Genomic DNA, 24,086 nt, shown 5'->3' with positions numbered 1-24,086 from the left:
ATTAAACTATTATAACTCACAACAATGGGTGAATAAATCATTCGACCCTGCAAGGCATCTTGATGTATTTAAAAGAGAACATGTACTAAAATAATTAATCTCTAATTGGTAGAATTTGGGATGTATAATGATCTGAGAAAAAATACAAAGTGGAGAGAAGATATTTTTTGGGCTGGGAAAATGACTACCAAATAATGTTTTGTGCACAGTAGGCATCAACAAATATTTGTTAAAGAAGTAATTAAGTGAAAGTAATCCTGTTCAGGCAACCTCTTGTGTACCTTAGGTCAGCTCTCCTGTTTTTTTCCCCCTGGAGGCAAAAGTTGTTTCTCACAGGGGCACATTCAACAACACCAGAAAGGGGTGGCACAAAAGAGGGGCTGCTGAAGGGGGAAAGGGCAGAGAAAGGAAATACTGTATTTTTATAGGTTGCATTTCATTTTAAAACTAGTTTTTGGTGTTTTATTTTTTTTAAGAACAAATTGGATTCTTTAGTAGAGGAATTTACTGTACAGAAATATGTAGTAGAGGCCAGAAGCCATATTAAGATGGTAAAATACTAATGTATTTTGGGAAAGGACTATATTATTAAATGCCTGTCAATTTTAAGTTATGATAATTTATAGCTTTCTAAAAGGCTACCATATGGGGGGGGGTGGTTGGAAGATTTCCCAGGTGAAGATACAACAGGAAGATGGAAGGCAGGATAGGTCCTCAACACCTACTTACCAGCAGAATCACCTGGAGCTTTGGTTAAACCATATAATCTGGTCCTCAAATCACACAGCTGCCAAAGTGGGACACAGCTGTGGTTTTAACAAGAACCTGATGTGATTCTTGTAAGAGTGGGCCTGCAGACAGTTCTCAAGTTTGAGAGATATGGGCCAGAAAACAAGGAGACATGAACTGAAGCCTTAACAGCAGAGAGTAAGTGAAGAAAACAATTTCCAGACATAAATTCCAAAACAGAATTAACAGGGCTTAGTGATTTATTGGATATGACAGATGAGAAAGAATGTAGGGGAACTGGGATTAAAAGTTGTGCCATTAAAAAGAGAATATTAAGAATTCAGAAATCTGGTTTTTGTTTTTTAAGGTGGAGATTGAGAAATAAGAAGTGGTCCTATTACAATGCTGAAGTCAACTCTGGTTAAATTAAGTGGAGGTGGTTATGGGGCATTTGGAAGAGATGTCCAGAGGGCACTTACAAATATTAGACTAGAGTTTAAAAATGATGGCTAGGACATGAAGACACAGGTGAGAGAATCATTAGTATCTTAGTGGTAGATGAAGTCTAGAGAATATGTCAAGGCGGGGCGGGGGGGGGAGGGGGACTAAAAAATACTCGTTTGTATTTTGCAAAGTACAGATCTGCTGAGCCTCTAAGCGAGAACTGCATCAGATCAGTGTCGGGGACAGAAGGAGACTGAAGTGGACTGGCGGAGCCCACTCTAAGAGGCCAGAGTGGGTCTTGGGTCTGACCCAAGCCTTAGCAACATCTAATTGAGAAGCCGCCGTGTACTTCCACCGCACAGCTCCGCGCTAAGTCTCCCTTGCTGAGGTCCTAACTCCAGGATGGGTACAGGGAGTACAGCTGAAGGCCCCAAAGGTCTGAAGCACCCACCCAGTTCCAGGAAAGGAGACGGCGAGGCTGACCAAGATGCGAGTCAGACCCGGGGGCTCCTTGTCCACGGAATCCGCGAATCTTTCTGACCTCCCTGGGCCCTCAGCAGCCAGTTCCACTCACTTCTCGGAGGGTCCGGCCCAGCATGGTCCTCGTGCCCAGCCTGCCACCATAAGGCCCAGGTGACCAGGAGGAATAAGAGAGGTCAACACCCGCGCCGGGGTCACACGGGCGCAGCCATCTTTGATCGTCACTGCACCTTTCAACACCGAGTACTTAGATTGGTCGAATTGCAGCTCGGGGAAATGATCTTTGCGCGCGATTGGTTGGCGCCGCAAAGCAACTCCTGCGGCGAAGGAGAGCGGGTTGTAAGGAGACTCGGGCTGGGGTCCCGGAGGGAGTCGGGGAGACTGATTCTATGTGGCGTCTGGGTCGCGAGCGGAGTTAGCTTATCCTGCCGGGGGCTCCCGGGACAGGGCTGGATTCTAGGGGTTTTGTTTTTGCTTTTCAAAGGGGAGGGGGTGTGAGGAAGGAGGAGAATGGACAGAATATTGACTGGAACGTTAATTGGGGCTTTTCAGATGGGAAGAGCAGAATAATTCCATATTCTTCTTCCTTCATTTGCTCCATTAGTTAGGCTGACTTCATTTTTGAATTCTCAACTTTGAAATCGGCCAGTGTGTTTGATTCAGGGGTTGGAGTTCGATCCCATTTAAATGCATTTTAATTAGGGCACGCAGTTCAACTGATGCTTACGATGGAATTTCTGAAGACGTGTGTACTTAGAAGAAATGCATGTACTGCGGTTTGCTTCTGGAGAAGCCACGCCATACAAAAACTTTTAGTTGGAAAGATTAGTACTACCTCTTCAAGGAGCACTGTCATGCCCGCCTGGGTGATAGATAAATACGGGAAGAATGAAGTGCTTCGATTTACTCAGAATATGATGATACCTGTCATACACTATCCAAATGAAGTTATTATCAAAGTTCACGCTGCAAGTGTAAATCCAATAGATGTTAACATGAGAAGTAAGTTTTCGAAAGACATTCCTCCTCACCTTTTTTTAAAATTCAGAATTTCATCAGGGATCAGTTTTAAAAATTCACTTGTTATTTGACTACGCTTCTTTGCTTAACACGGAGGAATAGTTTAGGTATTTGACAGTATCTCAGATATTATTTGTCAAGTTTTTGAAATTGCAGTGTTCATGGTTTACTTTATTTAGTCTTTTGCAAAATATAAGCAAATATACCTTTTGAAATGTTTCCATGCTTCCTTAAAATGTAAATTGGAATTTGAGTTAATTTGGGTTCCACAGCTAACTTTTTGTTCTCTTCTCCTGGGAACTTGGTGGTATTCTGAGGGCTGTTGCAGGTTTTGGAGGTATGATTATGTTTTCACATCAGTTCAGAATTTGCATTTTTATAATAATTCTTTGCTCTCCCACTATTCACATCTTTATTGGTGCAGTGGGCAAAGCAGGACAGGTGCCCGATATATAGTCACAGTACTTTCCTCATTTCTGCTGTTGAATTTTGCCCTCTGCACTTAAAATACCCTTTCCTGTATGCTTCATCCTAAATGGGAATGTTACCATCTTAATTTCTGCTGGGGAATATTGACAAAGCTTGAAGAGCACTATATTCCTTAAGAATATATACACCATGCAATTAGTATAGTGCTGAAAAGACTGATTACTACTTGTGAATTTAACTTTGGGGGAAAAAATGACAAAAATATTCCTCACCCATGTCTTCTCAAAAAATTTTTGAAAATCTCTTGGGATGATTGGTTAGTTAACTTCCTTGTTATAAATAAGCTGCCATATGCAGTTTAATTTAACTGTAGGTCTGTGTTTTGAAGGCCTGTATGTAACTTAGAGTTCTTATCAGATTGCCTTGTAATAGTTACTGTATGTGAACTATGTGTGATTAATTAAATTTCTTGGTTTATATGAACCAATTATAAAATTTAATCATTTTGCAAAATTTATGGAGAAGTTGGAAAGTGTTGAGGCTGAAATTTTCGCATTTTTCCTCCGATTTTGCAGGAGCTGTGTGATGATTAGGGTGTCAGTTCTCAGGTGTTTTGGTCTTAAGATCTCTTTACCCTCTTGATAATTACAATGGGCTTTTGTTTGTGTGAGTTATAGCTATCAGTATTTACCTTATTAGAAATTAGAGGAGCAAATTTAAAATTTTTATTCATTTAAAAAGGCAGTAAACTCCTTTGGTGTTAACATTACAAAATTAAATCAGGTTAGAAGTATAAAATGGTATAAAGGGACACCTGGGTGGCTCAGCCGGTTAGGCGGCCAGCTCTTGATTTCGGCTCAGGACATGATCTCATGGTCCTGGGATCAAGCCCTGCATCGGGCTCCCTGCTCAGGGGAGAGTCTGCTTCTGCCTCTCCCTTTGTGCTCTCTGCTTCTAACTCTTACTCTCTCTCAAGTAAATAAAATCTTAAAAAAAAAAAGACCTCTTAGGCTCCTCAAAAAGATCTTGGGGATGTAAAAACTTAGAGAACTGCTGGATTAGGGAAATAAAGTCCAGTGTCTCGGTCTTTAGGTTTGTTTATTTTTTTAAGATTTTATTTTTAAGTAATCTCTACACCCAACACAGGGCTTGAACTCACAACCCTGAGATCAAGGGTTGCACGCTCTACCAACTGAGCCAGCCAAGCACCCCTTGGTCTGTAGGTCTTTTGGCTCCAATTTTTTTTTTTTTTTAAAGATTTTATTTATTTATTTGAGAGAGAGAATGAGAGAGAGAGCACATGAGAGGGGGGAGGGTCAGAGGGAGAAGCAGACTCCCCGCCGAGCAGGGAGCCCGATGCGGGACTCGATCCCGGGACTCCAGGATCATGACCTGAGCCGAAGGCAGTCGCTTAACCAACTGAGCCACCCAGGCGCCCCATGGCTCCAGTTTTTAGTGTTGCTATTTTTAACTTAATGACTATATCTGGACCTGGGCTGTCCAATATAGTAGCCACTAGTCACAGGTGAGTGTCGAGCTACTGAAATGTGGCTAGTTTGAAATGAGATGTTAGTGTAAAATACACACTGGATTTCAAACAGTAAGAAAAAAAGAATGTAAAATATCATCAATTTATATTGATTACACATTGACCTGATACTATTTTGAATATATTAAATAAAATATTAAGATTAATCATTATTTTTTAGTGGCTACTAGGAAACTTAAAATGACATATGTGGCTTGCATTATATTTCTCTTGGACCGTGCCAATCTAGGCAGTGTGAGGAATAGCTGTTACACATGTCTTTGTGGGGCAGGGGTTTGAGGAAAGACTTGGACTCCTAAAGTGCTTATAGCTAGAAAGCTCCCTATTAAGGATGAATTGAAATGTCTTTACTATGATTGTCCCATGAAATCCACATTTGTATTCTTTTTATTTGCTCTGAAGTAAGAGGTGCTACTGCTTGTTGGCTATAGTGTTTTACTTTATTCATTTACATTGGGTATGAAGATAATTTATTTTTTATAGGCTGTGTCTTTAAGTGGTGGGTTTATACCCAATGATCAGTATGTTTTTTCATCTCCTTTGACTGTAAATCCTTTGGAGGTAGATCCCATGTTCTACCAACCACAACTGTTTCAGCACTTCACATATGTGGTTATCATTCAGTCTTTATTTTTGCGTCATTTTTTATTTTCATTTTAACTTAAGATTGCAAACTAAAATTAGTGGTGTTCTAACCTTGAGTAATTTGTACATTTTGTCTTCTTTTAGATCTGTTAACTTTTAATTTCTTTGAATGCATATGCACAATTTGTTTTGTGTACATTTTAATTTCAGTAGGGTGCCTGGATCTCAACTTTATGGCTGCTATTTAACAATGTAATACTGTGACACATTTTACTTTTATACGGTATTCTTGAGACTTCTTACTAGTTTTTTATAACTTAACTGAGTAATATTATTTGTAAGTTATATTTCCTGCTCATGGATCCTTTTGTTTAGTTTAGTTTTGTTTTGTTTTTGAGAATGTGTGATTGTTGTTGCAGGAGATACCTGAAATGGTAGCTTGCAGAAATAAAATAATGAGTAGAAGTTTATAAACTGTAGGAAGCCATTATTTCCCTTAACAAGAATGCAAGGACCTATGAAGCCAGGCTGTTTTTCTGGAGATAGCCACTGTTATTGGGCATAAAATCATAAATCATGTAAATGGCTAAATGAATAATCTTAAAATAGAAAAAAATATATAGCCAACAGCATCATACCAACAATCACTGATTTCTTTAGATGGGATTAAAGTCTGAAATTGATGACCTTAGGATTTTCCAAATCATCCCAACTCTGAGTCAGTTAAACTGGCAACCTCTAACAATGGGATGAAGCTCCTAAGGGCCCTCATTTATTTGTGTCCCCAAGCAGGTTCTCGCTCACTACCAGCTGCGTTCTGGATTTGCGGCTTGTTGGGCTAGTACCAAAGGTGAGTGAGGCAGGGCTACTCTGTTGACCAAGAAACCTTGAGCAACCTTGTCCTGCAGGCTCTGTACCTCAGAAAGGACTGAAGCCTTTTTTGTAGCTCTGAAGCTGCAGCTACGCTCTGACATGGCTAAATACCCACTTTTGTTGCTCATACCACATAGGAATTTCAGTGAGTAATTGTTTAATTGTGTTTTAGTTATGGAAAAGGAATGTAAGACAGGAAAAGTGAAACATGACTTCCGTGAGTATTACATGTGAAGTTGTTTTTTTCCCCTGATGGGGGGGGTGCACTCCTAAATAGCCAGATGGCAAATATGTAATATTGGCATGATGGCCATCAGCTTAGATTTTTCTGGGACTATCCCAAATTTTCAAACACTCTCTCCCACACATCTTGATTTTTTTTTTTTTAATTAGAAAAACAACTGCAAGCCACCCACCTGTCCTCTCCCGCTGTATCCTCTACCTTTCCCTCCTGCTATATGGATTAACCTCCTTGTTCCTGTCTAAGGCCAACCCTCCACGTGGGTTCCTGATTCCATCCCCTTTAATCAACTCAGAAGCACTGTTTCAGAAATTCTTTTCTGTATCATCAGTCTTTCCCTTTCTATGGGATCATTCTGATTAGCACACAAACTTGATGTTATTTCTCCCCTCTTAAAGAGGAGGAAAAAAAAAAACACTCAAAAATCCTCTCTCCCTCTCACCTGTGCCCCTCCAGTCACTGTTTCATTTCCGTGCTCCCCTTCATAGGAAAATCTACTTGAGAAAGTTGAATCGTCTCAGGTCTCCAGTTCCTCCCTTCCCTGTTCTCTTTCGAGCACTCCAGTCCACAGCAACTGCTGTCAAAATCACCAAAGACCTCTGTGTTGCTGGATCAGCTGTTTGGTTTGGTTTTTTAAAAAATGTATGGCATCTTTTGACTTTATCTGAAAAACTGTTTTACCTCTCAGCATTTGACTTTTTTTTTTTTAAGGTTTATTTATTTTTAGAGAGCCCATGAGCAAGTGTAGGGGGGCAGAGGGAGAGGGGGAGAGAATCTCACGAAGACTCCCTGCTGAGTGCAGAGACCAGGGCGGGCTCGATCTCACCACCCTGAGATCAGGATGAGTGGAAACCAAGAGCCATGGACTGAGCCACCCAGCCTCCCCAGCATTTGATTTCTTGAAATGACCCTCTTCCCATGGCCTTCAGCACCCCTCTGCACTGGTCAGGCCTTCTCAGTCTCCTTTGCTGGTTTCTCCTCATCCTTATGATCTAATGTGCCACCTCTGCGGGTGGGTGGGGGGAAAGGGGAAACTCACAGAGTGGGTTAGTGACTTCGGAGCATAAATTGTGGTACATGACACAAGAAAGGTGGAAGGAGTGGAAAGAGTGCTTATCTTGGAGAGCCTCACCTAGCTCATTTCTCTGTTCTCAGAGAAATGTCAAGTGAAAGAGGCTATAACAGATAATTTTGTGTCTTAGAAAAGTCATTTTATATGTTGAAGCTTGTAATAAACTAGGTTATTGTAGATAGCCAGTTTATTTGAAACAAAAGTTATGATTAGAATGTTTTCAGCTCTATTTAGCTGCTATTTATGTAAAATTTAAAAAATAAAGATAGAAGTCAAATTAACTGCTTTATTATCCATCAGAATAGAGGTAGTCAAACTTTTTTTTTCCCCCCACTCATGAATCTATGCACTTATTTCAGAGGTGCTCTGGAAGCATTTTTGAGGATGTGGGGAACATTATCCCTAGACCAGGGTTAGGCATGGATACAGTATTTGATACTGTTTGTTAACTTCAAAAAGCTTTAACATTTATCTTTTTTTAAAAATTTTTTTAAATTAACATATAATGTATTATTTGTTTCAGGGGTACAGGTCTGTGATTCATCAGTCTTACACAACTCACAGCACTCGCCATAGCACGTACCCTCCCCAATGTCCATCACCCAGCCATCCCATCCCTCCCACCCCGCTCCACTCCAGCAACCGTCAGTTTGTTTCCTGCCATTAAGACAAATCTTATGGTTTGTCTCCCTCTCAAACATTTATCTTCTTCACTAGACTTGGCACCAAATGATTTTGTTGTTTAACAAGTTCATGAATTAATAAAGGAAACCATTTTCAGAGAATAAAGTAAAACTGTAAAAGGAAATACCAAAAGTTCTGAAGGCCGTTTGAGCAATGGTAGCTTTAGATGAATGAGTGGTTATAACTTTGCAAGTAATTTTCTTTGGAAAGAACAACATTCCTTGTTTTTGTGCTTTCGAGTGCGATGATAAAAATTGTGAGATTGATTATTTTATAATCTACATCTTGAGGATCTGGCATGTAACTCTAGTGGTTTTTAAATCATTTCATTCTTTTGGAGGAAACCGATAAATTGTATTTCACAGGTGGTTATGGAGCTACGGCTTTAAATATGAAACGTGATCCTTTACATATTAAAACCAAAGGAGAAGAATTTCCCCTGACTCTGGGTCGGGATGTGTCTGGTGTGGTGATGGAATGTGGACTCGATGTGAGGTACTTCAAGCCGGGAGATGAGGTGAGTTAACTCCTTTTCTAAATATGTGGATTTCATTTTGCTTCTTTTGGAAGTATTTCTGTATCCTTGACCTTTTTTTTTTCTTCAAGTATACTGACTGAGCTTTGGGTAGAACCCTCATTTTCTTGGTTCTGTTGTTACATTTTTCACAAACAATTCCAAAAGAGCTTGACTGTACTTGAGCTTTCTAAATCCAGTGCTTAAGAACTGGAAGACTTTAAAATATGTAGGATTGGGACAACTTTTTTTTTTTTTTCCTCCTTGAAGTCTTTAAATGACAATTTCTACCTTTTGGGTTAGATGGTTTTAAAATAGCTAAAGTTTGGTATAATCACCTGTCACTTGTCACTTTGAATTTTTATACCAAGAAATTAAAGTTGAGCTCATAATAATAGTTAACACTGTTCTAGTTGCTTTTCATAAAATAACACATTTAATCCTTAATGAAGTAAGTACAGTTAGGCACAGTTTACAAGATGAGGAAGCCCAGCTGTAAAGGAAGTGCTAGAGCCAGTATTCAAACCCCAGAGACTGTGCTCTTACTGGTACTCTAAGTAGTCCTTAAATACTGTAGGATTTATTAGCATCTGCTTCCAGTGTGGTTTGACTTGATAAATTCAGAATCATACTAAGTACTGCATTTATGTTATGTGAAAATAACTCTTGCTTGGCCTATTGCTGACTTGTGCTTTTTCACAGGGTGGGGTCTGTATCGGGGAAAGCCCTCATGCTGAGCTTTGGTCAGAAAATGTTTCTAATGAAGCTGTGTGTTTCAGGTCTGGGCTGCAGTTCCTCCCTGGAAACAAGGCACCCTGTCAGAGTTTGTTGTAGTCAGCGGGAATGAGGTAACTCCCCAGCTCCGTGCTGAAATGCCGTTAGAAAGTATAAACAAAGACTGACAAGTATCTCTGAAATAACTGGTTGCTTTTCACATCAGGTTTGTGTTTTATGGGTAGTTCTGAAAGAACTAAGATACAGAATAGGAACTTTTGAAAGAGTAAAAAAAGTATTTGATGTCCTTGAGTAACACTGCCTGCCAAAGCGGCTCTTTGTCTCACGGAGCAGGGATTTGGAGTGAGATCTAGAAACCCTGCTGTGTTTCTCAGTTTTACTCCGAATAAGCAGTTGAAACCAAATATACCAAATGGAGCATACCGGTTAATCATCAACAGAAGCATGGGAGTATCAGGCTTTTTCAAATAACTTTAAAAACAATCTAATCAAATACAGTCAGGTGGCCTGACAATTTGAATAAAGAGAAAGGGGTTAACATTGAGGAAATTGGCTATAGAGGGAAGGGCAGGAAGGGAAAAAGGGGTATTATTGAGATTAGAGAAAATCTGGAAAGATTATCTTCCACTAAATGGGAGTAAAGGAAGCAGCTGATCTCAAAAATAAATTAGGATGTGTTTATGAGGGCTCAAGGTTTACTTGGAGTTATTTCTGGGTATAGTCAGAACTAATGGGATTATCAAATGTAGTCTTCTTATGAAGAATTAAACAGCTTTATCTGATAATGTAGCCTATAAAATATTACTGAACCTCTTTGAGGCAGGTTGAGTCATTAGGAGAATATTCCTTAGGGATAATCCTGGAGTAGGGTATGCAGTAAACAGTGAACCTGGCAGAATGTTACAGACCTATCTATGAAAGTAGTTGGATTCCTATGCAGATAAATATACTTAATTGTGTTCATAGGTTTGCATGTCATTGCTTATCTTAACTGTTGTCTTCAAATTTAGGTCTCTCTCAAGCCTAAATTACTCACTCATACTCAAGCTGCCTCTCTGCCCTATGTGGCTCTCACAGCCTGGTCTGCCATAAACAAGGTTGGCGGCCTGAATGACAAGAATTGCCCAGGAAAACGGTAAGTATCAACTGTGTCGTCTAAACCTCCCTTCTTTCCTTCTGTTGTAAGGTCTTTCTTTGCAGCAGATTTGTGAGAAGAGTATTAAAATTCAGATCAGATCGCTTGCATGAGCAGAGTTGCGGTAACATTTAAAACAATCTCCAAAAAAACTCTTATTTGTGTCAGTTTGTACTTCTTTTTTTTCTTTTTAAAGATTTATTTATTTTAGAGAGAGTGCCTGAGCTGGCGGTTGGGGGCGGGGCGCAGAGCAGAGGAAGAGGGGGAAAGAGCATTTTCAAGCAGACTGTACGCTGAGCATGGAGCCTGACGTGGGGCTCGATCTCACAACCTGGAGATGATGACCTGAGCCGAAACCAAGAGTCGGATGCTTAACCAACTGAGCCATCCAAATGCCCCCAGTTTGTACTTTCTTAACCTCATTGTGTTGATTCTTAGCCCAAGCAAATGGGAGTTTTTAAAAGGAAACATGTAGGTGAACTTGGGGAATCTGAACTTCGTAAAATAATGCAAATTTTTATGTAAATTTCTACAAAGCAGATCCATAGCTTTGATTAGATTCTTGAAAAGGTTTAAGCATCACCTTATACATTTGCTAAGGAATGATGTCAAGGTACAGGTGTGTTTTCTTTTTTTTTTCCCCCCGTACCTCTGCTAGGATTTGCTCTCTGACTTGCAGATTTCTGTGAAGACCAGATATAAAGGGACTGCAAAACACTGATGAATATTCTGGAGTTCTCTTAGGCTTAATGCTTGGCATCCTTTAGGTCAATTCTTGTGCTTCAGGGTCTTTACTGTTTGAGTTAGCAACAGCACAGGGAGTAGGAATGTCTTAGGTGTGCTTGAGTCCATATCCAGATTCTGCTGCTCTCTAGCTGGGGGGCCCCCCTCAGTCACTTCTCTGAGTTTTAAGGGTGAAATGAGAAAACACAAGTAAAACCAGTGGCACAGGCTGTGGCCCATGGAAGCACTCCCTCAATGGTGGCTACTCTTATTAATGGTGAGACTGTATTCTTTGTGTTTTAGAAAGTTGGCATGATAGGGAAAATTGATTTTATTTTTTGGCAAGGTACTAAGAACCCCTTAATGATTGTGATAAAGGAGAGGGATCTATAGGTCAGCTTTTAATAAAATGAGTTTTTTGATTACTATGAATTAGCGCAGGTCAAATAACTATACTGTTGTGGGGGCGCCTGGGTGGCTCAGTCGTTAAGCAACTGCCTTCGGCTCAGGTCATGATCTCGGGGTCCTGGGATCGAGCCCCATGTCGGGCTTCCTGCTCAGTGGGAAGCCTGCTTCTCCCTCTCCCACTCCTCCTGCTTGTGTTCCCTCTCTCGCTGTCTCTCTCTCAAATAAATAAATAAAATCTTTAAAAAAAAAAACTATACTGTTGTGAAACCTTACACTTTACATTTAATGGGTTGGGCTATAAAGGCTTGAATTTAATGAAAGCTTAATAGCTGTATTTCTGAAAGCAGTGTGAAGGTGATTCATCTAATGAGCTGCTACCCTTTATTGTAGAATTCAAGGCAAATATTTATTCTAAAGGTCAACCCTGTTTATTTTTTAAGCTTTTGAAGTTACGGTTTAGGTCAACTACTTGGTTTAAATTAAATTAGTCTGGCCACATAGCTTTTTCTAATGGTCTGTCTTTGTTAATAACCTTGCAAAATTCAGGGTTTTAGGCCTTTATTATTACTGTAGGCTCTGCATTGACATTGATGCTTTATTGTTTTGTTTTTCCTTTAAAACGTTAGACTTTTCGGGGCGCCTGGGTGGCTCAGTCGTTAAGCGTCTGCTTTGAAAGGTGTATAGGCTCAGGTCATGGTCCCAAGGTCCTGGGATCGAGCCCCACATCAGGCTTCCTGCTCGGCGGGAAGCCTGCTTCTCCCTCTCCCACTCCCTCTGCTTGTGTTCCCTCTCTCTCTGAGTCTCTCTCTGTCAAATAAATAAAATCTTAAAAAAAAACCCAAAACATTAGACTTTTCATGCCTGCATGACCATCCATGTGCTATGGTTAGAGAACTCTCATTCCTTTTGCCAGGCGGGGCTCTCCAGGCATATTTGTTTTTAGTACCTAGAAGAAAACAATTTAGAAAAATCACCCTAGTTGTCTTTTCTTAGATACATGAATCTGTGCCCCCATTTTACTGTTGGCCTTGTGGGTAATTCTTTGGTACTGTGTTATCTTCTGTTTAAGCAATAAATGCTTAGAACTGAGGAAATAGAACCCACGGTCCTATTCTCTACTCTGCTGCTGACTCATCAGGTGACTTGGGCGTGTCATTTCTGGTCTCCGTGCAGTTTCCTCCAGGGTACTGCGTGGAAGATAGTGGCGGTTGTTAGGGGAGCTTTGAGAAGTGGAAAGCTTCTACTCTATAAGGTGGTTACATGGTGTATTGAGTTGGGGGTGTTCATTGATTTAGCCACATATTAACCAAACTGGAGTGAAGTCCATTGTAAAGAGCCTCACTAGCTCGGATCTTGAGGCTCCTGCATTCTCACCTGACCTGTAGGATGCCTTTGTTCCAAGTGGAAGCGAGAGCTGTGCCCGCAAGTGCTCTAGGAAATCTGTTTCCTGAGGTTATTACACACGAGTGGTAATAATGGTCTACCTCTCCCAGTTCCTTATTTGTGGGAATCAAATGAGAGGTGTGAGCACCTTAAACTACTATAAAAATTTTTTTACATGAAGAAATTATGACTAAAGTGGGATTTTTTTTTTTTTTAAAGATTTTATTTATTTATTTGAGAGAGAGAGAATGAGAGACAGAGAGCATGAGAGGGAGGAGGGTCAGAGGGAGAAGCAGACTCCCTGCCAAGCAGGGAGCCCGATGCGGGACTCGATCCCGGGACTCCAGGATCATGACCTGAGCCGAAGGCAGTCGCTTAACCAACTGAGCCACCCAGGCGCCCAGTGGGATTTTATTATACATAAACTCAGAGGTTCCAGTGTCCAAAGTGGCTTTTTTCAGTTTGACTATTCATGGTGAATGGTGGAGCATATTTTGGTTTCTCTAAGACATAATTATTTTCTTTCTATCAGCTGTTGACATTAAGGCATGTTTTAGTCTGCAATAAAGGAGGTCAGTGTTTGTTAACAAGGGCTAATAGTCTATTTTTCTAACTAGTTATTTTAAACAAAACAAAACAAAAACACCCATCAGCACCGTGGAAGATTTTACAGGATTTCTTTATAACAAACAGCTTTTTCAAATTAAAACAAAGCTTTCTAAGGTAAGGGTTCAGTGTGTTTACTTTTTCCCTTTTTGTTATATAATTGTATTTCTGCAATAACTGAGCATCCGTTAACCAAGGTGATAGTTTAATATTGATGTCACATAATATGTCATTTTTGCCCACACTTTGATATCACTAGAGAATGTCAGATGCAATGATTTTTTTCTTACCAGCCCATCCATAGTTTCTTCATGATTTATTAAGTTGGAAAACATAGATAACCTAGGGCTCTCAAGATGATAGAGATGTTTTAAAAATTGGTTACGCCAGATATTTTTTGAAAGCAGTTTAGTCTGATGGTTATATTTATTGGTAGTGTCATGGTACATCTTGAATATTTCATGATCTACCTGAAATTCATCTTTTACTGGGAAAGTTGTACTTTACTCTGTTTGACAGAAGTATTAGAAAGTGTTAGAAATTGAACCATTCCTCTTCCACAAAATAAATTTCACTTTTAAATTGTGTATACTTAAAACTCAATGCAGTGAATTTAGAAATGCTTTTTACTGTTTCTTATTTGAGGTTAGCCTTTATGACAGTAAAATTTTGTCACGTAATTATAAATTGGGTGTCTGATTAATTCTGTTAAAGAATTAGACAGGCTCCAACTTGAAACTATTGGGTTTACCGCCCTCCCCCAACCACTGTGCTTACATGGTAATTATAATACAGCTTCCTTCCTTCAGATGCCTTCTGCCTGTTCTGCACCCCACCACCCACCTGTTTCCCCCGTACTCTCCGCTCCCACCGCCCCTGTGGACTTCAGGTTTTCATTTGCACTTGACTTACGGTTAGAGGGGTAAGGGGAAGAAGAAAGAAGCCTCAGGAGTTTACTTGCTGGGAGAAAATCGCGTGGCCGGGAGGAAGAGGAGAGGGAGGGTGGAGGCTCTGGCCAGTGTGATGCAAATGAGTCTTGCCTCCGCTTCTGGACCTATTTTGCTGGGGCCCCAGGAGGGCTCAGTAGGAATAGTAGGAAACCCTTTCCTGGCACTTTGTGGTTTACAGATGCGCTTTCTGGGTGACTAGGGTACTATCTTGTGAAGCTCGAAAGCCCTCTGCTCTTCGGGGCACTGTAACTTAGCCTCCAGCCTTGCCAGTGAGCCGCAGCTGTGTCGTGTCGTCCCCCCCCCTCCTCCCCCCCCCATCATAGCTGAGTAAGTGGCCAACCTTGTGATCTTTTTCAGTTCTTAGCATTTCACCTCTCTGAAGTATATGGCCCTGCTGGTCACTTAAGACTCACTTTTTCCGTGGTTTCAGGATACCAGACTCCTTTAGTTTTACTGCCTTTTTGAACACCTCTTCTAATTTTTAGAGGACCCTCTCTTTCTCCAATCCTTAACTGTTGCATTCCCCCTGTGTCCACTCCATCACGGCTCTGTCTCCCAGAGGTCTCTCACCTGCTCCCAGCTTCTGTTCCTATTATGGTAGTTTGCAGATCTGTTTCTTACCCTAGCCTCTCTGCTGAGTTTCAGTTAGACGTCCCCTTTGTATTTTAAACTCTACTGGTGCAAGACAAGACTGCCTGCCTGCCACGCCGAGTCCTCCTCTGGATTGCTAACGTCCATTAACTGGCATTTCCCTTCAGCCAAAACCTGACACTGTTTCCAAACTCTGCTGCCTTCCCCTCCGCAGCTCAAGTCCTTGTTCGTGTCCCGTAAAATTTAGGAAGGCTGTCAAACCGGGGGGGAAAAATGTCTTCCAAGTTCCTTTAATATGGGGGCTGTAAGATTTCAAGGCATTTCAGGTTTTCTTCTGCAGTGAATAGGCCTAAAATACTTTTGCATTTTAATTGACAACCCTCATTTACTGATTTGTGGTTGAGGTCTTCCCTGTGGTGGTGTCAGATGACAAAAATAATACGTACTGACGGGTTTATCCTTTACTTGAGGGAAAAGCACGCATAGATTGCGGAGCACAGTACCTCACAGGCATGAAACACCCTTCCTGAGGGAGTTGGGACAAGAGTGAGTTTTATAGGGCGTTAGAAGAGGCAGCACAGAAATGGCATGATTGCCTAGGAGGTCAGTGATTTCCTTATAAGGCTAGCAGGGTGTGTTTTCTAGGGTAAGGCAAGCTAGCTAAAGCTGAGCTGGAGGATTGTGATTGGTGTTAGGTTTCCTTGACAGTGATGCATTCTTTGTAAATGTAGACCGACTTGGGTTTAGATTTATGGCGTGGGCCAGGCCACTGGGGTGGCCTCCATTTTGTGGGTCCTGATCTACAAATTAACTCTATTAGTGGCATATTGTAAGTTTTTACAGGCCTCATAATTGGAAGAATTTTCTACAGATGAGCTTCTGGTTCTGTATATCTCAAACCTTGTTTAACCATTTTCCTCCTTGACTACTTGTATAATCTAGTGCTAGGTACCATGATACTTGGTCTTATCCTAATAAGACAATAATTTCTTGATGCTTTGTTGTGTCAATTTAGTGGGAAGTAGGAATATTCCTGGAAGGCATTCTTAAACCAGGACAGCCTGCAATAACTTTACTCAGAAAGGACTATGAACCCCATCAGTATTATCCACTAAACCCAAAGCATTTGATTTCCAAATCCGCTTCCCTCCCACCAAATCGGGTGTTACTTGTCGTGAGGGGAAGCATAATGGAGGGTGTAGAAATGGAAAGAGACAGAAATTTTAACTGATTGTGGTTAATAGAGAAGGAAAAATCATTTTCCCTTTCTGAATTCTCCACCGAGACCTCTGTAATAAAAGATTAACGAGAAAAACAAACAAGTTTATTAACATGAATATATCAGGTATATGAGATACCTGGGGAAAATGCACTCATATGGGTAGCGTAGAGTTCAGGCTAAAATCTTTAGCTAAAGACAAAAGAGGAGAAACAGGTAGGGAAGGCCAGTTGTGAAGAGGTTACCAGGAAATGCATGGTAAAATTTGTTATACAGATTTAAGTTGGTGTCCTTTGCACTGATAAGGGTCTAATGTTATCTCTGGGGATTAACCTTTATCCTTCTTGGTAGCTAGGAGAGGAGGTACACCTTTATCAATTTATGTCCTCCTTTAGGCTACAGAGGAAGGGCAGAGCGCTTTCTTGTATCTGCTTCTTCTTAGCTGCCTTCAGTTTAAAATAATCCTTATGCCAAAGTGGTATATTTTGGGGCAGCATATTCTGCCATCCTTCATTACCATATCTTTTGCAAATTTTACAAAAATCTATGTTCACACAAGTATTTTGCTAGGGCTCCTCTCAGGGTCTTGTGTAAGTAAAGGGCTTGGAGCTTATGCTTCATTGGAAGGAAAATATGGTTTTCCTCTACTCTTCTAAGTTCTTGCCTGGATCCCCTGTAACAAAAGACAGATTAAAAAGGCAAAAGCACACAAATTTACTTAATACGAGGTTTTGTTTTTTTTTTTTTTAAGATTTTATTTATTTATTTGACAGAGACACAGCGAGAGAGGGAACACAAGCAGGGAGAGTGGGAGAGGGAGAAGCAGGCTTCCCGTGGAGCAGGGAGCCCGATGCGGGGCTCGATCGCAGGACCCTAGGACCATGACCTGAGCTGAAGGCAGGCGCTTAAGGACTGAGCCACCCAGGCACTCCCTTAATATGAGTTTTATGTGACGGGAGACCCTCATGAGGAAATGAGGATCTAAAGAAGTGGTTAAGCCTGAGTGTTTTTATGCTATTTTTGATGAAGAGTGAAGAGTCTTCCAAAAAAAAAAGTGATCAGAAGGTATGAGCTAAGCATAGTCAACTGGGAAATTTAGCAAGGCCTGTTCGTTCGGATTCCTGGCTGTACCCTTCTGTCTTGGAGATACGGATGTCCCTGTTCTCTAGGTATAGGAGCACACCTCTCACCTGAGGGTCTTATGACCTGCTTCAGGGAAGAAGGTCAGGGAGTCCTTCCTGTACATGCTGTTTAACTTCCTGTAGCTTAAAATATTCAGTATGCCAAGGTGCCATATTTTGGGGTGGTGTGTCCTGAACCCTGTCAGTTCCATGGTAAATCTGACTATGCTCCTTCTCTCTCTTATCCCTCCTGTTATTGCCATCATAAACATTCCTTCCTTCTGTCTTCTTTTCTTCTCTCTGTTCTACACCAGATTGAAGGAACTGTTGATTTGGTATGGTTCCCACTGCTTGTCCTGTTCAGGGAGATGTGTTCCCAGTACTCCTAGTTAAAATTCTGAATTTCGTTTCCCACAGCATCATTGTTATACTGTGTATGAGGTTCTTGGTCCATTATGGGTTAACTAAACCTTAGTAAATGGCTACCCTGGGCAGTGAGCCAACATATATAAATAGCTTTGTTTTCATGGGAAATGTGTTTAAAGTTCCAAACAACTAATTCACACATGAACTCTTCTGCAAATTGGGGAATGTCTACATGAATTACAGAGGCTTAGAAGGGGACACACAAATCCAGGCTATCTCGGCCGAGTGTAGCAGATTTGTTTTGTAGTTCTACTTGTTCAGATTAAGTTTCTCACTCAACTTTAGGGAGTAAACTTAGCATATTATATTTTGCTATCTTTCACCCCCCCCCTTTTTTTTCCAAATTTAGAAGTAGTATGAGAAATTAAAAAATGAAATTATATATTTTCAGCATCATCCTTAGTTTTTAAAGACCATTTGTTTCTACTTATGGAAGTGTTAGCCATATTTAACTCATCTTTGTTTCTGAGCCATTAGGACTTTTTTTTTTTTTTTTAAAGATTTTTATTTATTTATTTGAGAGAGAGTGCACAAGTCGGGGGAGAGACAGAGGGAGAGGGAGAAGCAGACTCCCGGCTGAGCAGGGAGCAGACTCGGTTCAATCCCAGGACATGAGATCATGACCTGAGCTGAAGGCAGATGCTTAACCGACTGAGCCCCCCAGGCGCCCCTCCCATTAGGACTTTAAATAGAGGGTAATCTAATCTTGCAATGTGGCTTTTTTCCTCCCACAAGTACATGGTCTGGGGGGAATCATGAAGGTCATATACTTCTATGTTAGAAAGACCGGGAAGTATGTATAAGCTTAAATAAGATTGAAAATGCCAAGTTTTCTTTTATACTGACTCCTAGGGTGATCCTCATTTCATAGGAGATGAATATGAGGTCTGCAGATTCAGTTAGTGAGAGAGTTGGGACTAGAACCCAGGTCTCTAGATATCCAGCCCTGGCATTCTGCTTTCTGAGGCTAGGCCAGGATCTAGACATTTGAAAGCTTATTCCTCACTTCTGGATCTCAAGCTGTTTGGTAGTAGGTTTCATGTGTATGTTTTTTTTTTTTTTTTGCAAGGCAGTCAGGGTGTTGATGCCTTGCCTCTTACAGCTGGAATACTGACAGTGTGATTGTAGAGGGACTTAGGTGCCCAAATACTAAGTGAAAAATGACTCAGTCATGGAAGAGAAGCCACCACTGAGTTAGTACCTTAATGTATGTTTAGGCAGAATTGAGAGATTGGGCAGAAGTGACAGAGAAAATCTAATTGTAAGGCTTCAAAATGCATAAGCAGTGTAATAATTATTCACACTTTCTCCCATATTTTTTATATCTGCTACAGTCCAAACCCCACTGATTTCAAAAAGAGCTCCACATGTGAACTTAGGAAGTAAGGGCGGAACGTGATTAAAAAGCTTGGCAATTTTGAATTACAGTGTTGTTTTTTTTTTTTTTCCAAATAGAGTATTTCCTGGGCACTTGCTTTATACAATAAGCAATATTCTTCACTCTAGCAAATGGACTTCTGCTTCAATGAGGCTTGAATATACAGTGTGACCATTATAGCAAGCTGGGTAGAAAGCATTTCTGCTGTATAGCACTTCAGTGAAGGGCCACTGGGGGTAAGCAACAGCCGCTATTTTCCCTTTGTATTGGAAGGGCTTTGAAGAGTACAAGAATAGTTAGTTCAGCCATAGGACTTCAGACCATGGAGGACTAACCCACCTTTTGCTGGCTTGAAAATTCATTTTGCCTGCTGTCCTTTTTTGGGGACTTTCTTTGAAGACGAGTGCAGGCCTGGTTGAATCTGCACAAAACATGGAGTTTGCAGGGCCAGAGAAGGACGGGTCTCCAGGTCTTTACAAGCTGACTGACTGTATGTGGTACTTCAATGGGCCTGCTCCTTGCCCCTTTTGCACTTGGGGGCGCCATCAAGTGGCGCCATCAGGAACTGAAGCTACTGTTGTAGAACCCTTCCTTCTGCCAAGCACTACTGTGAAACGTTTTTGCTTTTTTATTTGGAGGAATAAGACTGCTTTGGATCAAGAGTTATGGGGAAGTGAAGAACTGACAACAATAAGGTTGGAGATGTATCTGGCAGTTGAATCCTTAAGCAGCCATTATATTTGGTATCCTCTTCATCCAGCCTTCCCAGGGAGCGAAGGAGACATGAATTTCAAGCCTTTCTTCATTGGAGGAAATTTTAATGAGTCTTCCAAATAGCCGGCTGATTCCGTCACTTGAGCTAGTAGCAGTTGTCTTGATTGCAGCATATGATGCTGATTCGGATGACTGTTAAGAAACATCAGCCATCTGCTACATCCAGGGTAGTGTGCCTAGTCCTGGGCCTAAGGTCTCTGCCCTTGAAGCCTTCCAGAATAGCTTGGGACACAAGTGTACGCATGAGAGTTAACAACCTGGCAAATGCCAGACGTGTGGCATTGATACCCAGTTTGGTGTGGCATTGATACCCAGTTTGGCCTGCTCTTAGGGGTGTTGTGCAGGAAAGCTGGGACTTGGCTTCAAGGGCCAGAGACATCCAGCAGGCAGCGAAGGCATCTGAGAGTCTGAGGAATGGGCCAGTGTGCACAAGACTTGGGCATAAGAGTGAGGGGGCTAGGGTGACGGAGATGGAGAGGTCTTTTCAGAAAGTGGTGAGACATCAGAGTTGAGATAAAGATTAGATTGTGAAGGATTCAAATGAGTGCTTGACTTGTTACATTTCTATAAATAGGAATGGGCCAGAATAAGAGTAGAATATTTCCTGGATGAATTAAATTTTTTTTTTAAGATTTTGTTTATTTGAGGGAGCGGGGAGGAGGGAGGGAGGCAGAGAGAGAGAGAACATGAACAGGGGGAGGGGCAGAGGGAGCAGTAGACTCTCCGCTCAGTGTGGAGCCCTATACAGGGCTCCATCCCAGGACCCTGAGATCATGACCTGAGCCGGAGGCAGATGCTTAACCGACTGAGCCACCCAGATGGGGGGTGAGGCAGTTTTAATGCTTTCTACCCTCTACCTCCCCACTTAAGAAGTACTCGAGCTATTAGTGTATGAACTGAAGGATTTTAGAGGAGTTCATCTTTAAATTTTTTTCCATTCTGTGCAATTTGTAATTCTTCGAAAATTAAAATAATTTTTCTGGAAGGAACACAATTTACAAGGAGACTTGTTTTAATTACATTTAGTGGTATTAATTTCAAAGGAAATAGCTGGCTCAGAAATTTTAGTAGTAATTTTTAAGATCTAAAGGGTGAAAAACAGCCTTCTGTGTGATTTGGGTAGGAGAGAAGAACACAAAATGAAATGAGGGTTAGGATTGTAGACCAAATGCATGTCCCGAGGTTCTGTTCACTTGCTAGAGATAGGGGGCAAAATTCTCTGCACTTTCTAGCCACCAAATCAAAGAGGGACCCACATATTTGGCGAAACTGGAGCTGAGAGAGAGGAAGTCATTTTGGGTTGGGACTGAGCTGATGGGAACCCGGGACTGGCATGTTAAGGGTGGTGGGAGAGGCATGGAATCCAAACCGCCCAAACAGTAAAACGATCTAGGCTGTTAGACGGTATCAGTGGCAATAAGATGGAACCGAAGGTAAGATGAAGGGTGCAGACAGAGTGAGGGAGAGAGCCTTGAGGATATGTGAGGAACAGGAAATCCCTCTGAAAAGGCCCTGATGTGGAAGACTTGTCTCGCACGTTCCAGGAGCAGCAGGGGAGGCCAGTGTGGCTAGAGTAGAGTGACTGAGGTACAGAGCTGAGGAGATGGGGGCAGAGAGGGAGGGAAGGGGGGAAAGGGGGACCCACAGCCAGCAGCTATGAAGTTTACAGTAACAGAAAAATAGAAGTTCAGCTACTCCTACCGTGTAGTCTTTAGAAAAATGTTTTTCTGTGCATACTTAGAAAGCAAATGAAGAATTCTCTCAACAGTATCTCCTTAGCTAATGTGGTATCAAACATTAAACGCTTTTGATAATGTCCCTCATTCTGGGTGGGTAGCATAACACCAAAGTGCAGTTCAATACAAACGATTTTCTAGGGCCCTGAAACTGAACAGTTCAAAGAGGCAATTCTCTGGTGCTCTAGCTTCCTTGAAGAAGAAAATGTAAGAATACGTTATGCAGTGATTCTTGACTAGTGATTCTCTTTCGGGTCACATACTTTTTTGGGAAAATCAGTCTAGATCCCTCTCCTCCCCAGTGCAGGCCTGCAGAATCCCACCAAATTTTGCATGTTACCAGAGTCAGTTCACAATTTCAGAGGGTTCACACCCCCATGCACCCAACCCCAGCTCATCCATAAACTCTAAGCTGAACACCCTTGGTCTAGAGGGACAAGAAGGCTACAGTAAGCAGACGTAGTAAAAACCTGGAGCCCAAGGTTCTTTGTGCTGATAGGATGGATTCATCTGCTTTAACAGGAAGCCAAATTGAGGATAAGATTGATTTCCATTTATGAAAGTTGATGAGCTTGTCGGGACATGTCTGAACAAAAGACATTTATTCCACTTTGGCAGGAATGTGGTCGGGAATGTGATTTTTCTTAGAGAGCTACTGAATCTACTGTAACACACTAAAAAAGGATCCCAAAGCTCCCTCCTATAGAAAAAGCTATGGTAATTTTAGCCTGGAAAAATTGTAAGGCAGATGTTACCAAGAACCGTCTGCGTGACTTTAAAAAAAAAAAAATGTTGGTATTTTTGGTATTTGGTATTCTTGGTAAAGAGTTCATAGAATGTTTAAGCATTTATAGATTCTTGGTGAACCTAAGATGAAATCCTTGTGTAATATAATCTTAGGAAGATGAATGATTATTTGCTTTTGGGATTATTTATCTTTGAGCCAGCTCATGTTGAAAACCTATTTATTTATCTAGTTATGTTGACCTAATATTTTCATTAATTGTAGTTTCTTTTGCATTGCAGTGTTTTAATCCTGGGTGCTTCAGGTGGAGTTGGTACTTTTGCTATACAGGTAAGACAGTTTTTTTTAAAGTCTTCTGACTACAAAGAGTATGTCCATGAATTTATAAATTCACATATTAGAAATTATTTTTTCTTAAAAACTGAGAGAAAGCTAGGTTCAGTAAATTCATTGTAATTTCAGCTTGCTCTTCTAAGAAGGAAGCTTCCTAACCGAGAAGGAAGCATTAAACTTTCCAGTGGTTTAATATATGAGTTAGTTTGTGGATATCCTCTATAGCAAATGTAGGAAAGCTTTTAGGGAGGAAGGCTGGGGACAGTGCGGGTAGATGGCAATTTGCAATTTGGTAGAAATGAATAAGCTGATTCTAAAATGTATATAGAAATGCAGTGGCCAAAATATGGTAAAGATGGCACTATTCCCCCAATGTGATCTACAGATTCAGTGCAATCCTATCAAAATGACAATTGCCTTTTTTGCATAAATGAACAAGCTGATCCTAAAATGCGTATGGAATTGCAGGAGACCCCCAGTTGACAGTCTTTAAAAAGAACAAAGTTGGAGGGTGCATATTTCTTGATCTTAAAATATAATACAAAACTACAGTAATCAAGGGGTACCTGGGTGGCTCAGATGGTTAAGCGTTTGCCTTCGGCTCAGGTCATGATCCTAGGGTCCTGGGATCGAGTCCCGCATCGGGCTCCCTGCTAGGCGGGGAGCCTGCTTCTCCCTCTGCCTCTCTCTCTCTCTTTGACTCTAATGAATAAATAAATAAAACATTAAAAAAAAAAAAACTACAGTAATCAAAACATTGTGATACTGGCATAAAGATAAACATATAGATCAATGAAATAGAATTGAGCATCCAGAAATAAAACCATACATCTATGGCCAGTTGATTTTTTTTTTTGACTAGGATGGCAAGACCATTAAATAGGGAAAAGAGTAGTTTTTTTAATTTAATGGTGCTGAAACAACTAGATATCCATATCTAGTTGGACGTTGGACCCCTACCTCACATTATATGTGAAAACTAAACCTGGGTCAAAGACCTAAATATAAGAGCTAAAACTATCAAACTTCTAGAAGAAAACAAGAGTAAATCTTCATGACCTTGGATTTGGCAACAGATTTTTAGGTACGACATCAAAAGCACAAGCAACAGAAGTAAAAAAAAAAAAAAAGATAAATTGGACTTCATCAAAATTAAAAGCTTTTGTGCATCATCAAAAGACACCATCAAGGAAGGAAAAAGAT

At 40.9% G+C, this 24,086-nt stretch overlaps 2 protein-coding genes across 8 annotated transcripts in view; one reads left to right on the top strand and one right to left on the bottom strand.

Annotated features, from left to right (window-relative positions):
* QRSL1 (glutaminyl-tRNA amidotransferase subunit QRSL1) overlaps positions 1-1,889 on the bottom strand; it is a 29,668-nt gene extending 27,779 nt beyond the window's left edge. For all 3 annotated transcript variants that reach the window (XM_034991707.1, XM_034991706.1, XM_034991708.1), the window contains exon 1: positions 1,748-1,889. In XM_034991707.1, coding sequence (XP_034847598.1) covers positions 1,748-1,771 — 24 coding nt within the window. In that variant the 5' untranslated portion in view covers positions 1,772-1,889. The remainder of the gene's footprint in view (positions 1-1,747) is intronic.
* Positions 1,890-1,975: 86 nt separating this feature from the next.
* RTN4IP1 (reticulon 4 interacting protein 1) overlaps positions 1,976-24,086 on the top strand; it is a 50,414-nt gene continuing 28,303 nt past the window's right edge. For 4 of the 5 annotated variants that reach the window (XR_004676731.1, XR_004676733.1, XR_004676732.1 and 1 more), the window contains exons 1-5: positions 2,001-2,655; positions 8,472-8,623; positions 9,400-9,468; positions 10,366-10,490; positions 22,832-22,880. Coding sequence is in view for 2 of the 5 variants with exons in the window: in XM_034991705.1 (XP_034847596.1) it covers positions 2,373-2,655; positions 8,472-8,623; positions 9,400-9,468; positions 10,366-10,490; positions 22,832-22,880 (678 nt within the window). In the remaining 3 variants the exon portion in view is untranslated. The other variant, XM_034991704.1, reaches the window with a different exon arrangement.

The sequence above is a fragment of the Mirounga leonina genome, unplaced genomic scaffold (assembly GCF_011800145.1).
Source record: "Mirounga leonina isolate KUSES-001 unplaced genomic scaffold, KU_Mleo_1.0 Mir_53, whole genome shotgun sequence".
Taxonomy (NCBI): domain Eukaryota; kingdom Metazoa; phylum Chordata; class Mammalia; order Carnivora; family Phocidae; genus Mirounga; species Mirounga leonina.
Note: the sequence above shows the minus strand (reverse complement) of the source record. Positions and strands in the feature narration are given on the sequence as shown.